Raw genomic sequence first — 13,984 nt, 5'->3', positions numbered from 1 at the left:
AATCAGCCTACGAGAAGGCCACTTACCCTGCAACTGAACAGAAGAGCTGCAGCTAAAGGTAGACAGGGGAAGACAGGTGAGGGAATCCTCTATTTGTAGGCTCAGAGCAAGGAAGGAGTAAAACAAGAGACTTTAAGGGAGTGGTGAAGATTTAAAATAGTCACTGCGGAGAATAATGAGGACCTGAACTAAGGCAGTGGCCCTGAGAATGGAGAGGAGACAAATTCAAAGAATTACTTCAGAGAATGTAAACTGAGTCCCCTAGTAGACGTGGATGGTGAGAGAGAAGGCTGTAGACTCTGACCTAGCAACCTGTGTCGCTGCAAGCGTATGGGCTCTGACAAGGAATGCAGAACATCTTAGTGCAAAGATGCAACTCCCAAATCTCCATTTCCAGTCCGGACATCTCTCCTGAACACCAAATTTGTAACTGCCTACTGAAGCATAAAGGTTAGATATAAATATTGGGTTGGCCAAAAAATTCGTTCAGGTTTTTCTATAACATTTTACAGAAAAACCTGAACTTTTTGGCCAACCCAATTAATAAGTTACTGGACCTCTCCTTTTGCATTTCCTAAAGGCACTTACAACCCAGTACAAATCTGCAGACAGACAAAAAAGACAAAAGAGTGAACAGACTACAAGGGACTGTCTAAATGAGACCTCTGAGCTCTTTTCAAGGCCTCTAACTATTTAGGCAGACGGATAATTCTTTTAATATCTAGTTTCATTTTCAAAAATTTACAGCTTGAACAAAGTTAGAAGATTCACACTTTCTGGGCTTCCCTGGTGGCGCAGTGGTTGAGAGTCCGCCTGCCGATGCAGGGGATACGGGTTCGTGCCCCGGTGTGGGAGGATCCCACATGCCGCGGAGCGGCTGGGCCCGTGGGCCATGGCCGCTGAGCCTGCGCGTCCGGGGCCTGTTGCTCCGCAGCGGGAGAGGCCACAGCAGTGAGAGGCCCGCGTACCGCAAAAAAAAAAAAAAAAAAAAAAAAAGAATCTGCCTGCCAATGCAGGGGACACGGGTTCAAGCCCTGGTCCAGGAAGATCCCACATGCCACAGAGCAAGTGAACCCGTGCACCACAACTACTGAACCGGCGCTCTAGAGCCCACGAGCCACAACTACTGAAGCCCGCGCACCTAGAGCCCCCGCTCTACAACAAGAGAAGCCACTGCAATGAGAAGCCCGCGCACCACAATGAAGAGTAGCCCCCGCTCGCTGCAACTAGAGAAAGCCCGCACGCAGCAACAAAGACCCAATGCAGCCAAAAATAAAATTTATTAAAAAAATAAAAATTAAAAAAAAACTTATTACAAAGCCACAGTAATCAAAACAATGTTATACTGGCATAAAGACAGACATCAGGCCAATGGAATAGATTAGAGAGCCCAGAAATAAACCCTCACATGTATGATCATATGATTTTGACAAGGAGGCCAAGACCATTCAATAGAGAAAGAACAGTCTTCTCAGCAAATGGTGCTGAGAAAATTGGATATCCACATGTAAAAGAATGAATTTGGACCCTTACCTTATATCCTACACAAAAACTAACTCATAATCGATCAAAGACCTCAAATTAAGAATTAAAACTATAAAACCTTATAGAAAACAACAGAAAAGCTTTATGACACTGAATTTGGAGATGAATTATTGAATATGACACCAAAAGTACAGGCAAAAAAAATAAAGTACACTTCATCATTAAAGGACACTATCAACAGAGCGAAAAGGCAACCCACTGACTGGGAGAAAATATTTGCAAATCACATACCGGCATACCTCAGAGATATTGTGGGTTCAGTTCCAGACCACTGAAATAAAGCAAATATCACAATAAAGCAAGTCACACAAATTTTCTGTGCATATAAAAGTTATGTTTACACTATAAATCATCTGACAACGCAGGGTTGCCACAAACTATCAATTAAAAAAAAAATGCAATATCTGTGAAGCACTTAACAAAGTGCAATAAAACAAGACAAGGTATGCCTGTACCTGATAAGAGATTAATATCTCAATATATAAAGAACTTCTAAAACTCAACAACAACAAAAACTGATTAAAAAATGGGCAAAAGGGACTTCCCTGGTGGTGCAGTGGTTAAGAGTCCGCCTACCAATGCAGGGGACACGGGTTCAATCCCTGGTCCGGGAAGATCCCACATGCTGCAGAGCAACTAAGCCCGTGTGCCACAACTACTAAGCCCAGGAGCCACAACTACTGAGCCCATGTGCCACAACTACTAAAGCCCGTGCACCTAGAGCCTGTGCTCCGCAACGAGAAGCCACCGCAATGAGAAGCATGCGTACCACAATGAAGAGTAGCCCACGCTCACCACAACTAGAGAAAGCCCGTGTGCAGCAACGAAGACCCAATGCAGCCAAAAATAAATAAATTTAATAAATTTTTTAAAAAACCCCAAAAACCAGAAAGTAGCTAGTGACAGCCAGGATGTGGAGAAATTGCAATCCTTGTGCATTGCTGCTAGGAATGTAAAATGGTGCAGCTACTGTGGAAAACAGTATGGTAGTTCCTCAAGAAAATTAAACACAGAATTACCACGTGATCCAGCAAGCCCAATTCTAGGTATATCTCCAAAAGAATTGAAGCAGGGACTCAAACAACTCAAACAACAATGTTCCAAAAGCAGCCTTATTCACAATAGCTTAAAAGCAGAAACAACCAAAATGTCCATGATAGTTGAATGAATAAACAAACTGTGGTATATACATATAATGGAATATTATTCAGCCTTAAAAAAGAATGAAATTCTGATACATGCTACAACCTGAATGAACCCTGAAAACATTTATGCTAAATAAAATAGTCAGACACAAAAGGTCAGATACACAATTCTACTTAACGAAGTATCTAGAAGAGTCAAATTCAGAGAGAGAAAGCAGAATGGAATGAGAGTTACCAGAGGCTAGGGGGAGGGGGAAAGGAACAGTTCGCTAATGGTTAAGAGTTGCAGTTTGGAAAGGAATCGTGATGATGGTTGCAACATTCACAACAACGTGAAGGTCCTTAACACCACTGAGTTGTACACTTTAAAATGGCGGAAACAGTAAACGTTATGTATATTTTACCACAATAAAAAAAGTTGAAAAAAAACCTTTCCTTTTATTCTTTTAGACCTATCAGTCACAGTTAAGACTATGGAGACTGTACGAGGGAACCATTTTAATAATGTTTCTAGCCCAGCACTAGGGACACTGCGCAGAGCATAAACGATCCTCAACTATTTGAGGACAAGTGAGAGACAGATGGATGGATGGACAAAACACTATAAGTTCAAAACTTAAAAACAATTTCTAAACATACCAAATATTTTTGAAAATCACTAAAACGTATGTTAAAACAATTTTTTAACTTTAATTTAGAATTTCATAGACGCCATCTTAAAACACTATTTGTGACAATCAAGTGGAAGCTAAACCCAAAACCAATTTCCAGTCAGCTTCAAAGTACTTTGTGAATAGAAGTCCCCAGGAGGTTCTGTTCCAAGCCCTAGCTCCCCCTACTCTCCTAAATTGAAATGCCCCTTCTTCTGTAAATAGTGCAATGTCTGGCCCAACTCCCCATTGCTTCTGACACTTTCCGGGACAGCCTCAGCCTAATTCACTACTTCCTCTGAACCAAAAATGTACTGTCTTCTACTACCCAACTGGCACTTAGGACAGTACTACTTTACACTGTTACTTTAATTCTCAAGTGCCTTATCTCCCCACTACTAGACTATATACTTGTGAAGACCAGGACTTTTCTTGTTACTTTATTTCATTCCTAGTCCCATTTAACAAAACCTTGCACAAAGTACAATTTTATAATTTGGGGCAATTTTGGAAATTGTTATTCCCACGTCTTTCCCCACTCTCAACCTCCTCAGGGAAGGCACTTTGGTAGCCAAAGGACCTACAGTGAAGGAGAAATGAAAAGTAAATTAAAAGATATGGAGGAAATGGGGAAAATGTTTCAATAAAGATAAATTTAAAAAGAAAGAGTTGTGGGCCAATGCCTTCTCGAGGCGACCCAGCCCTAAGACCTTCAAGAGATCCTGGCCTTGAACTTAGGCAGGAAGGAGCCTTCCCCCTAAAAAATGGGAGAAGGGGCATCAAAAACGGGAGGTGGGAACAACGAAAGGTGGGAAGAACTGGTGACCAGAGGGGTTAGAAGAGGTCAAGGACCTTTTTAAGCTTTTCAACTTAGAGCCAAGACATGATGAAACCTAATACTTCTGTGCACCAACTATACTAGGCACTTTACACGTGTTATTTTATTTACTTGTCATTAGAATCATTTATCATTTTGGAGGTTTGGAGGCTTCTGATGTCTCTGGAGAGTCAGCAGTATCTTATAAGAATTGTTCAAGGAAGACTCTGGACTTGGCCTAAGAATAAGAAGTGGTACTTCAGGTTTCCAGATTTCCCAGTACAGCATGCCAAGGATTACCAAAAAAAAAAAAAAAAAAAAAACGGGTTGTAGGTTCAGGACAAACACAAAGATAAGCGAGCACAGATAACTAATTGCATCTGAACAGATGTTCACTAAGCCCAGCAAAGCACAAGAGGGTTAAGAAATAATAAAAACAGTGGAAATATTAAATACTTGTCAAGATCACTATAAATCTTAATTCTTCTCTGGGCTAGGTAATTACCTATTTGCATTTGTTCAACACCTTGCAGTTTTTAAAGCACTTGCACATATGCCAATTCATTGGATCCCTACAATTCAGAAGTTATGGGACAGCCCACAAATGTAGGCCCATTGTGCCCAGCCGGCAACTGAGGGTCTAAGAATTTAAAGCATTTATCCTAACTAATTATTCTAACTACTCAAAGGCAAGGTTGGAAATCAAAAACATGGCAATCTTCTAATTCCTGATCCAAGGCACCCCCTTATGTCCCTATTGCACTTAACGTGTACTTCCATTAAAGTCAATAATTTATTTTATTGGAATCATTTGCAAATCTGTCTTCTATATAGACTGGATGCTCCTGAGGGTGAGAAGTTTTTCTTTGCAACCTCACCACCAGCAAAGACACTGGCACATAGGTGTTCAATAGTTGGACTGAACTAGGGCTTCTCTGGTGGCACAGTGGTTGAGAATCCGCCTGCCAATGCAAGGGACATGAGTTTGAGCTCTGGTCCAGAAAGATCACACACGCCACAGAGCAATTGAGCCTGCGCGCCACAACTACTGAGCCTGCGCTCTAAAGCCCGTGAGCCACAACTACTGAGCCTGAGTGCCACAACTACTGAAGCCCACGTGCCTAGAGCCCGTGCACCGAAACGAAGAGTGGCCCCTGCTCACCATAGCTAGAGAAAGCCCACATGTACCAACAAAGACCCAATGCAGCCATAAATAAATTTATTTTTTTTAAAAAAAGTTGGACTGAACTAAATCTGTTTCCATTTTATACAACAGGGCGTAGATACAAAAATTAAATGACAAGGTCAATTCACTGACTGAAATTTAAGCTAAATTCTTAAAATCCTATTTCTGAGCTTATTTTGTTAACATAGTATAAAACTGTTTAACAGTTGCATTTGAGAAACTGGAACTAGAAAATGAAACCAGAGTAAAAATAACCACTAGCAATTTATATGCAGTCCTTTATTTCCAGTCCCTCCACAGGGCAGAGGGTAGAGACTAGGGAACAAAGAGTTTACCTACACATTAACCAACAAGAATAACTTAGTTCTTAAAATTTAACTCACAACTCACTGCAGCTCAGTATACTAAAACTGTTCCTCCTACTACTGAACTACAAGTCAAATTCTATTAAAATAAAAAGTCCTATTGGAGGGCTTCCCTGGTGGCGCAGTGGTTGAGAGTCCGCCTGCCGATGCAGGGGACACGGGCTCATGCCCCGGTCCAGGAGGATCCCACATGCCATGGAGCGGCTGGGCCCATGAGCCATGGCTGCTGACAACGGTGAGAGGCCCGCGTACCGCAAAAAAAAAAAAAAAAGTCCTATTGGAGAAAAAGATTTCTAATCCTCAACTCAGCACAAACTTAGTATTTTCAATATTAATTTATTTCACTATTTCTCAACTTTTTTTTCCATTACTGCTCCCTAAAGAAGCTTTTTCAGACTTTTTTCTATAACCACACCCTCCCCCATAAAATTTTAGTAACATGGCACACTGTATGTGTATCTATGCTTTACACATAGAAGAAGAATTTTTCACCACCACCCCCAGAACCAATTTTCCCTCCCTTGGGTATGACGCTACCCTAAATGAAAATACATGATTTACTTAGTAAATATTTTCTGAATGGCAGCTATATGCCAAGCTGAGATATTCACCATGGGAAAATTCTACGACAGCAACACAATTTAGTTTTTTAGTTTACTGTAAGAGTTTTGACCCACAGAACAAAATGAAATGGGCTTGAAGATAGAGAACTTCTTCCTAGTGTTGGCACCTCATCAAGGACTTGGCTCAATAAATATTTGATTAATGCATGGAAGGTATTAGAATTCTACATGTGGTAGAATGACCAGGCTACAGAAATGCTGGCTTCCTATCTCAAATCTCACAGAACTGAAAATCTAACCCACCACAACCCTGAAACCTGAAATTTTCTGTAGTCAATTTTCAAGAGGAAAAAAAAAGACAAAACACAGCCAAAACAAAAAACTTAAACTAAAACAAAGGAACAGTTTCTGTTAGATAATTTTTAACCTTCTGGTTCACTAAATGCTTTGAGTATCTGATGAAGGCTATGTTCTCTTTCTCCAGAAAAATATACACATACAACACACACAACTGCAGAACGTTTTACAGACTTTTAAACTCCATCCTTTGACTCCAATTTAAGACCTTCCCTTATTAAAGGAATATGTAAACTATACACAAGTTATTAAGTTTAAAAATAAGGTCTTTTTTTCATTTAAAATTTAACTTTTTCAGCTTAAAAATATATTTACAAGAAGCATTCTTTCTGGCAATGTAATGTACTTTAGTATTATTTGTATTCTTGCAGATCAGATGTTAACCAAACAACTAATAAGGTGAGATAATATGAATAAAATAACAGCCTATTTTATATATTTACCTGTAATACCTAAATTAAAACCCCAAGATTTACTAAATTACATTATAACACTCTACAATACTTTTGAAACATGTTGCAGTCTTTCAAGCTTTGATCAAGGAAACCTAAAGCCACTAACATCAATTCCAAAATGAAGCCAGGCTCCCACCTTTGTTACTTGTCACTACACTTATTATGTGAAAGAAACATGGGGACCAGCAGTCTCTTTGTGCTGCTTCAAAAGGAAACTAGCATGAAAATAAAATCCCCTGAACAAAGACTACAGCAACTCTGAATGATACAATTTACTCTAATAGCAGAAAAATTATGCTGATACAAAGTAGGGAAAGTTTGCTTGGGCCAAAGGTTTAACACGGCATAACTGGACAAGCATAATGCATTTAGGGTCTTTTGAGATTTACATGTAAGCTGACACTTACTGTAATAGGTAATCTCTTTAAACATCAGAAAAACTCCCCAAATATTTGATCAAAATAATTTCAAAGTACAATCCTACAAGATAATCTCAAATGATCCATACAGGAATGCTCAGATGGTTTAAAATTAATAAATATCAAATATTAGTATGACTTATAAAATGAATCAGTGAATGTTTTGGCCACACTGTGAAAGGACGCTGAAGCACTGAAAAGTAATCTCACTAACATAAAATCTTGTTTAAAAGATACAATCAAGTGGTTCAATGACCTCCAAAAACTAATTTTTGAGATCTTGTATATCTCTTATGTGTGTACTTACTCTTAAATACACCTGAAAAAAATAAATGAAAACTCAAATCTTTCAAAAATATGAATAGCGTATAATTTGTATTAAAGGAATAACAAAATTCCAAAACTCTGAAGTCTTTATTATACTTTAAATTACTGAAATCTTAGCATACCTTTAAATACTGAATATTTGTTAAATGAATTTCTCATTAACAGATTTGATATCCAGAGATGGTGTATATTACTGCATGTATAGAAAGGAGAATTAAAAAAAACAACAAAGTTAGCCATCTTGTTAAGTATTGTATTTCAAAGTAGCGACCTTGGGAAACTTACTCCAAAAATGGAACACTCTGGTATCAATCGTTGGAGCCAATTTAAAAGCCACACAAAAGTCAGTTCCATCATTTTAGTTAAACTTAACTATTTTACCCTAAGAGTGTATTATCCAGCTCAAGCACTTACTTATTTTTCAAGATAGAGTTAAATTATCACATTAAGGTTCTTATCTGCAAGCATTAAAAACATTAACAATTGACTCTGGCTTTCTTTAAAAAGGGACTTTACTGGAAGGTTCCTAAAGCTTACAAAATTGAAAGGTGCCTGGAAAATCGGGATGGGAAAGACAAGCACCAAAGGGCTAGGGAGAAAGAAGCTAAGGGACCCAAGTCAGAGAACACTCTGACCTACGCTGACACTCCTCTGATAGGTCTCCAAACACCCCCACAAGCCTGGCTGTTCTGTTCTCAAGACCCAAAGCCCCAGGAGAAAATGTCTGGTTGGACAAGTCTAGGTCTGACTGCACCACAAAACAGAAAGGGTAAATGCTTCAACAGTGCATCCTGGAAATACACCCAATGGGAACACCCTAAAAACAAGACAAAACCTAGAAAGGACAAGGTGGAGAGTAAAACAATAAATGTCCGCAGCAGTCCAATCAGAACCATAGGAGAGGTCTCCGTCTCTCTCCATTTTAGAGAGCTTTGAGGCTCAGAGATCAAATAACATGTAAAACAAAGGATACACCGCAGACCAGGACTATACTATACTGCCTCTTTCCACTCTGCTATTCCACATGCACACTCTAAATTATACCTGGCCGTTTAAAGTAATCAAATCCAACTTTAATGCACTAAGATTTGTCATGAATGAAGATATTTAAAAGTATATGACACCAGTTATTTCACATAATTCTCAATGAGGCATTCTGAAAACACTAACTCCTGGAGGCACCTATGGAAAAATCAAATCGTTGGGAGGAAAAAATACCTAGCTTGTTTGCAGTCCCTTCCTCTCAACTACAGGGGAGACAGCAGAAATCTTGCTAATTATTTGGAAGTTGAATTCAAATTTAAACCCATCTGCCATCCTTGCTGTGGCCTCTGACAATTTACTTCAATACCTATGTCCTCTGCCCAGACTGAGCATCGGAATCGCCAGAGGGGCCCAGGCATTGGTGTTTTAATAAAAAGACAGAAAGGAAAATCACTGGTAAAAAATCTGAAATGAAACTCACAATAACTTTAGAGTCATCCCTAATAGGTAATCTGAAGCCAGACCATCTGCTTACTGGCAGGCAAGCTGAGTCTTCTGTTCAGCAAAGGGGTGAGGGAGAGAATACTAGATTCAGGATATGAGTTAAAATAATTTTAATATTATAGATTGTAAATGTGTTAAAAGTAAGCTGATAATACAATGAGAAAGAACAAATGACAACCTCACACAATAAGGATGAAGCTCACAAACTCTGCTTTACAAAAGGCACAAATAAAAGTACAAAAATAGGCAAAATTATTCTATACTGAATTCTAAAGTCAAGCCAGTGGTAACCCTTGAGGACCAGGCAGTGACTGGAAAAGGAAATCAAGCAGGGCTTCTGGAGAGCTGGTCATGTTGTTTCTTCATCTAGGTGCTGGTTCAACAGGTGTGTTCAATTTGCAAAACTTCTTCACACTCATGCACTTTTCTGTGGGTTTATTATTCAACAAAAACCATTTTTAACAAACCGTAAGTCTCAGCATTTTTGAAAAGTCAAACTAATTTCACCTCTCACCATTTCTTTAAAATTCTTCTTGTTCTGATTTCAAGTAAGGTTAGCTCACATATATATAAAATGTGTCCATCATTAATGACAAACCTAACCTTTGAATTTAGCTTTTAAATACCTTAAAAGTACCCAGAAATATAACAAAGATGGACACTAAGTTAAAATAATAAAGAGTTAAAGCAGTGAATTTATTAAGCTGTATATATTACAGGTAAAGTTTAGAATTTGTTAATATTAAACTTAGTAAGGGGGCTTCCCTGGTGGTGCAGTGGTTAAGAATCCACCTCCCAATGCAGGGGACACGGGTTCGAGCCCTGGTCCAGGAAGACCCCACATGCCACGGAGCAACTAAGACCATGCACCACAACTACTGAGCCTGCTCTCTAGAGCCCGCGAGCCACAACTACTGAGCCCATGTGCCACAACTACTGAAGCCCGCGCACCTAGGGCCCGTGCTCCACAACAAGACAAGCAACCACAATGAGAAGCCCACGCACTGCAACGAAGAGGAGCCGCTCGCCGCCGCTAGAGAAAGCCCGCACCAGCAACAAAGACCCAACACAGCCAGAAATAAATTAAATAAATAAATTTTATATAAATAATAAACTTAGTAAGTTAAAAGCGTAAATGCCTAGAACCTATGTAAGAGAGTAATTCCTGTCCCCTAAAAAGAGTGATACAAGTTGAAGACATAGGGACAGGCGACAGGCAGGTGGAAGGAATCTCCTAAAGAGAAAGAAATGAATGGATGAGTTGCCAGGGCTAGTTATTATGTAAAGATGTGAGGACAGGGGAAAATACACAGGTTAATCCCTAAAACCTAAGTCTAAAGCAATGCAAAGTCCCAACCCCACCCACTGCCACTTCAACTCCATGCACCTGCCTGCAAAGGGAAAAAAGTTTCCCTACGTGGTTGTTGAAATGCTCAGAATTAGCTAGTTGTCTGGACCTTGGCCATGACATGGCAAAGTATAGTGACTCCTGACACAAACACAACAGATGGTTTCAATTATGTACCGCCAAAGAACTTTAAATTTTCTAGGTTTCGTTAAGTATCATTAAGCTTCAACAAATAAATTCTTTAGATTATCTTCATGAAAACCAATCACAGAAAAACAGCATGTTAATATGTTTCAGCTTAAACATTTAGAGTAACACACACTTAAAAAAACAAAAAGGTACCTTCTCACCATAATTTCTCATTTAGAGTGACTCAGAAGTCCAAAAGCTAGTTTTGGTTTTAGTGTTTAAGTTTTAGTTTTACACACAGAATGTATCCACATAGAAAAGTCTCAAAAACTATAAACCAAAATGTTCACTCAGAAATATGGATGACTTTTCTTCACTTTGCTTTTTTTTTTTTTTTGGTATTTTTTATAATGTTACTTTTGTCCCAAAGGAAAAAGAAAGAGACTTAAAGAAAAATGTTTATTACCAAGATTCTAAATGGTGAAGCCTAAAAAAAGCTTTTTTTTTTTAAGAATACTTTCTAAAAATCACATTTCTAGGACACTATACAACTAGCTTGCTTTTCCAAAGAACAAAAAGGAATTTCACTTACAGTCTGCTTTCATCATAACTCAGTAATTAAAACACAGATACTGGGGCCCCTTTCATAGCCAGAGGGACATCAACTTTTTTCAAGAGATCATCAGAAAAGCCTGAGCAAACTGGAAACCCAGAAAATGCAAATACTCTAGACATGTCCATCAAGGTAAATTTTAATTCATTAGATTACTAAATATCAGGAGTCCACAAACAATCCATATAAAACTCACCTATATCCGATAAGTTTTGGTGAATAAGACTAAGTTGTTTTAATAAGACTTATTTTTTTTTTGTCCACCTCTGTGAACTGGGAAAAGTTTATTTAAAAAAAAAACTTAGATATTTTTGTATCTGACTCTCAAAATGTGCCGTCTATAGTTTCCATAGGGAGATAAAACAAGCTTCTGGGACCCCTCACCATACACGATTTATACAATATCCATTCATCTGTCTGACCCTATGGCAGGTCTCTAAAAATAATCATTTTTGGAGACAGACCCGTGATAAAGCAAATATAGCAAAATGTTAATTACAGAACCTAGGAGGTGAGTGTATAGGTGTCACTGCAGCATTTTTCTCAACTTCTCTATGTGTGAACAATCTCACAAGGTATTGGGGGTGAAAACAATCGTTTCAGAGTCAGAACACAAGTATCTATGGAAACGCTGAGGCCTTTCATCAAATCACAAACCTAGCATTTCAAGCGCGCCCACGAAAATGCCCCTCCTTGAGACTGCAAGACTTTTTTAAAGAATAGTAAAGTGGTGAAATGTAAACGCGATACTAAAAATAATCTCTCACGCAAAACAAATTTACCTAGGAAGTCCATTTCCAGGTTTCATGAGATTTTTGTTGGACTTTTACCAGTAAAACAACTTTTGCCTCCATTACCATTTCACCGAAATGTTTTCAAAATTCCAAACAGTACACCTTGTGTTTTTTTTTTTTAAATCACCCAGAAAGCAGATGAGTGGACCTAGGTCCACTGATCTCCCAGGTCCTAAAACCTGCAGAACCTATGAGTTCGGGTGCACTCTAACCTGCAAGTCTCCAGGTGGGAATTGTACCCTGGGGTCTACCCGGGTTAAACACGCGGAAAAAAGCGAGGAAGCAACAGACCGCCGGGGAGTCAAAATGAAAGGAGTGACTGTGAAAGAAGGGAAATCCAAGCAATCAGGGCGGGGAGGATCTGGACGCACGGGACCAGCTGGGCGCTCCCGGGCGCGGAGCTCGGGAGCTGGGAGGGCAGACGCGTGGAGCCGGTGGCCAGGCTCCCGCCTGGCGCCGGGGCCCCGCACCGGCCGCCCCCGCCCTGACCGCTGCACCCGCACCTCTCGGTCCTTGAGGCCCAGAAGGAGCACCTCCTCCATCAGAGTCAGCCGCGTTTCCTTTGAGTCGCCCTTGTCGTCTTCGTCCTGCTCGTCGCGACGGCTCTGCGCGTCGTCCTCGCCGTTGCCACCGCCGCCGCCAGCCGCCCGCTCCTTGTCGGCGGCGTTGCGGGAGGCCTCGGTGCGCCGCTGCACCAGCCCCGAGCTGCGCTGGGTCAGCGAGGTCATGGCTCCGGCCGAGGCGCCGCGCCGGGCCGAGAGGGACGCAGGACTTGCCGGGTCTCCCTCTTCCTCCCTTCGCGGCCCCCGACCCGCGCTTCCGTGTTAAACCCAGGCGCTGGGGCGACGTCCGTCGGTAGCGGGGCCGGGTGCAGTCATGGGGAGACGGGCCGGGGCGAAGCAGGCGGGCCGGTCGTCGGGGCGGGCGAGGGGCTCCTTCCTTCCTGCGATCGCAGCCCAGGGGCTGCCGGAGCTCCGAGACGGACGCGGTGGAGGAGGAGGAAGCAGCGGCGGCGGCGGCGCCTTTCCAATATGGCGGCGCCGGCTGACGTCACTGGAGGATGTGGCAAGGCCGCGGCGGGGCGGGGCGGACCGGGAGAACGCCGGAAGCGGCGGGCAGGGACCCGGGGGCCGGGACTCGCTGTCAGCGACCCTCTCTCCGCCTCCCGGGTCTCCCCCGGCGCTCACCCTTTTCTTGGGGTTCCTTCGCCGCCCGGCCCGCCGTCCCCCTCCCGTGACGTGTCCTTCCTCCGCCCGCCTTCCCGTGTCCCCCAAAGAACCGGGGCTGGAGCCAGAGTCTGGCAAGGCCCCAGCGAATCCGGGCAGGCTTGGCCTCGCGAGGGTGAACCCTGCTCCGTCTGGAGCTGTCCCCTTAGCACCCCAGACACCACCGTCCTCGGAGTTGGCCTCGCCCGGGGCTGCAGAGACCCGGCTTGGAATCCGGGGTCCCCACGAGTCACTGGAAGGACTTTGCTCACCGCTGATGGGGCGGGGAGAGGGCGCGCGCTCTGCCCACATTCCCAGACCCTTCAGAAGGAGTAACTGCGTTTAAATGGCCTGAAAGCGGACTTTTAGTTTTTCTGGGTGTGTTACGGTATGAAAAGAGAGGTTAGAACAAATTGAATAGTTTTGTTTGTAAAACTTTGTTCCTCCTTCCCGACCAGGGAGGGCACAGTGAGTACAGTTAGTACTGCACACGTCGGTACAGTCGACCTTAACGAACTTTTTATAGAGACAATAAACCTGTTGGGTTTCCTGCCAAGTCTTTGTACACATTAAATCTC

At 41.8% G+C, this 13,984-nt stretch overlaps 1 protein-coding gene across 2 annotated transcripts in view; it reads right to left on the bottom strand.

Annotated features, from left to right (window-relative positions):
- The window catches only part of GOLPH3 (golgi phosphoprotein 3), a 52,577-nt gene extending 39,348 nt beyond the window's left edge, over positions 1-13,229 (bottom strand). For both annotated transcript variants that reach the window (XM_032627189.1, XM_032627190.1), the window contains exon 1: positions 12,705-13,229. In XM_032627189.1, coding sequence (XP_032483080.1) covers positions 12,705-12,929 — 225 coding nt within the window. In that variant the 5' untranslated portion in view covers positions 12,930-13,229. The remainder of the gene's footprint in view (positions 1-12,704) is intronic.
- Positions 13,230-13,984: the final 755 nt, after the last annotated feature.

This window comes from Phocoena sinus, chromosome 3 (genome assembly GCF_008692025.1).
Source record: "Phocoena sinus isolate mPhoSin1 chromosome 3, mPhoSin1.pri, whole genome shotgun sequence".
NCBI classification, from domain to species: Eukaryota; Metazoa; Chordata; class Mammalia; order Artiodactyla; family Phocoenidae; genus Phocoena; species Phocoena sinus.
This window is presented reverse-complemented; position numbering and strand designations above follow the sequence as displayed.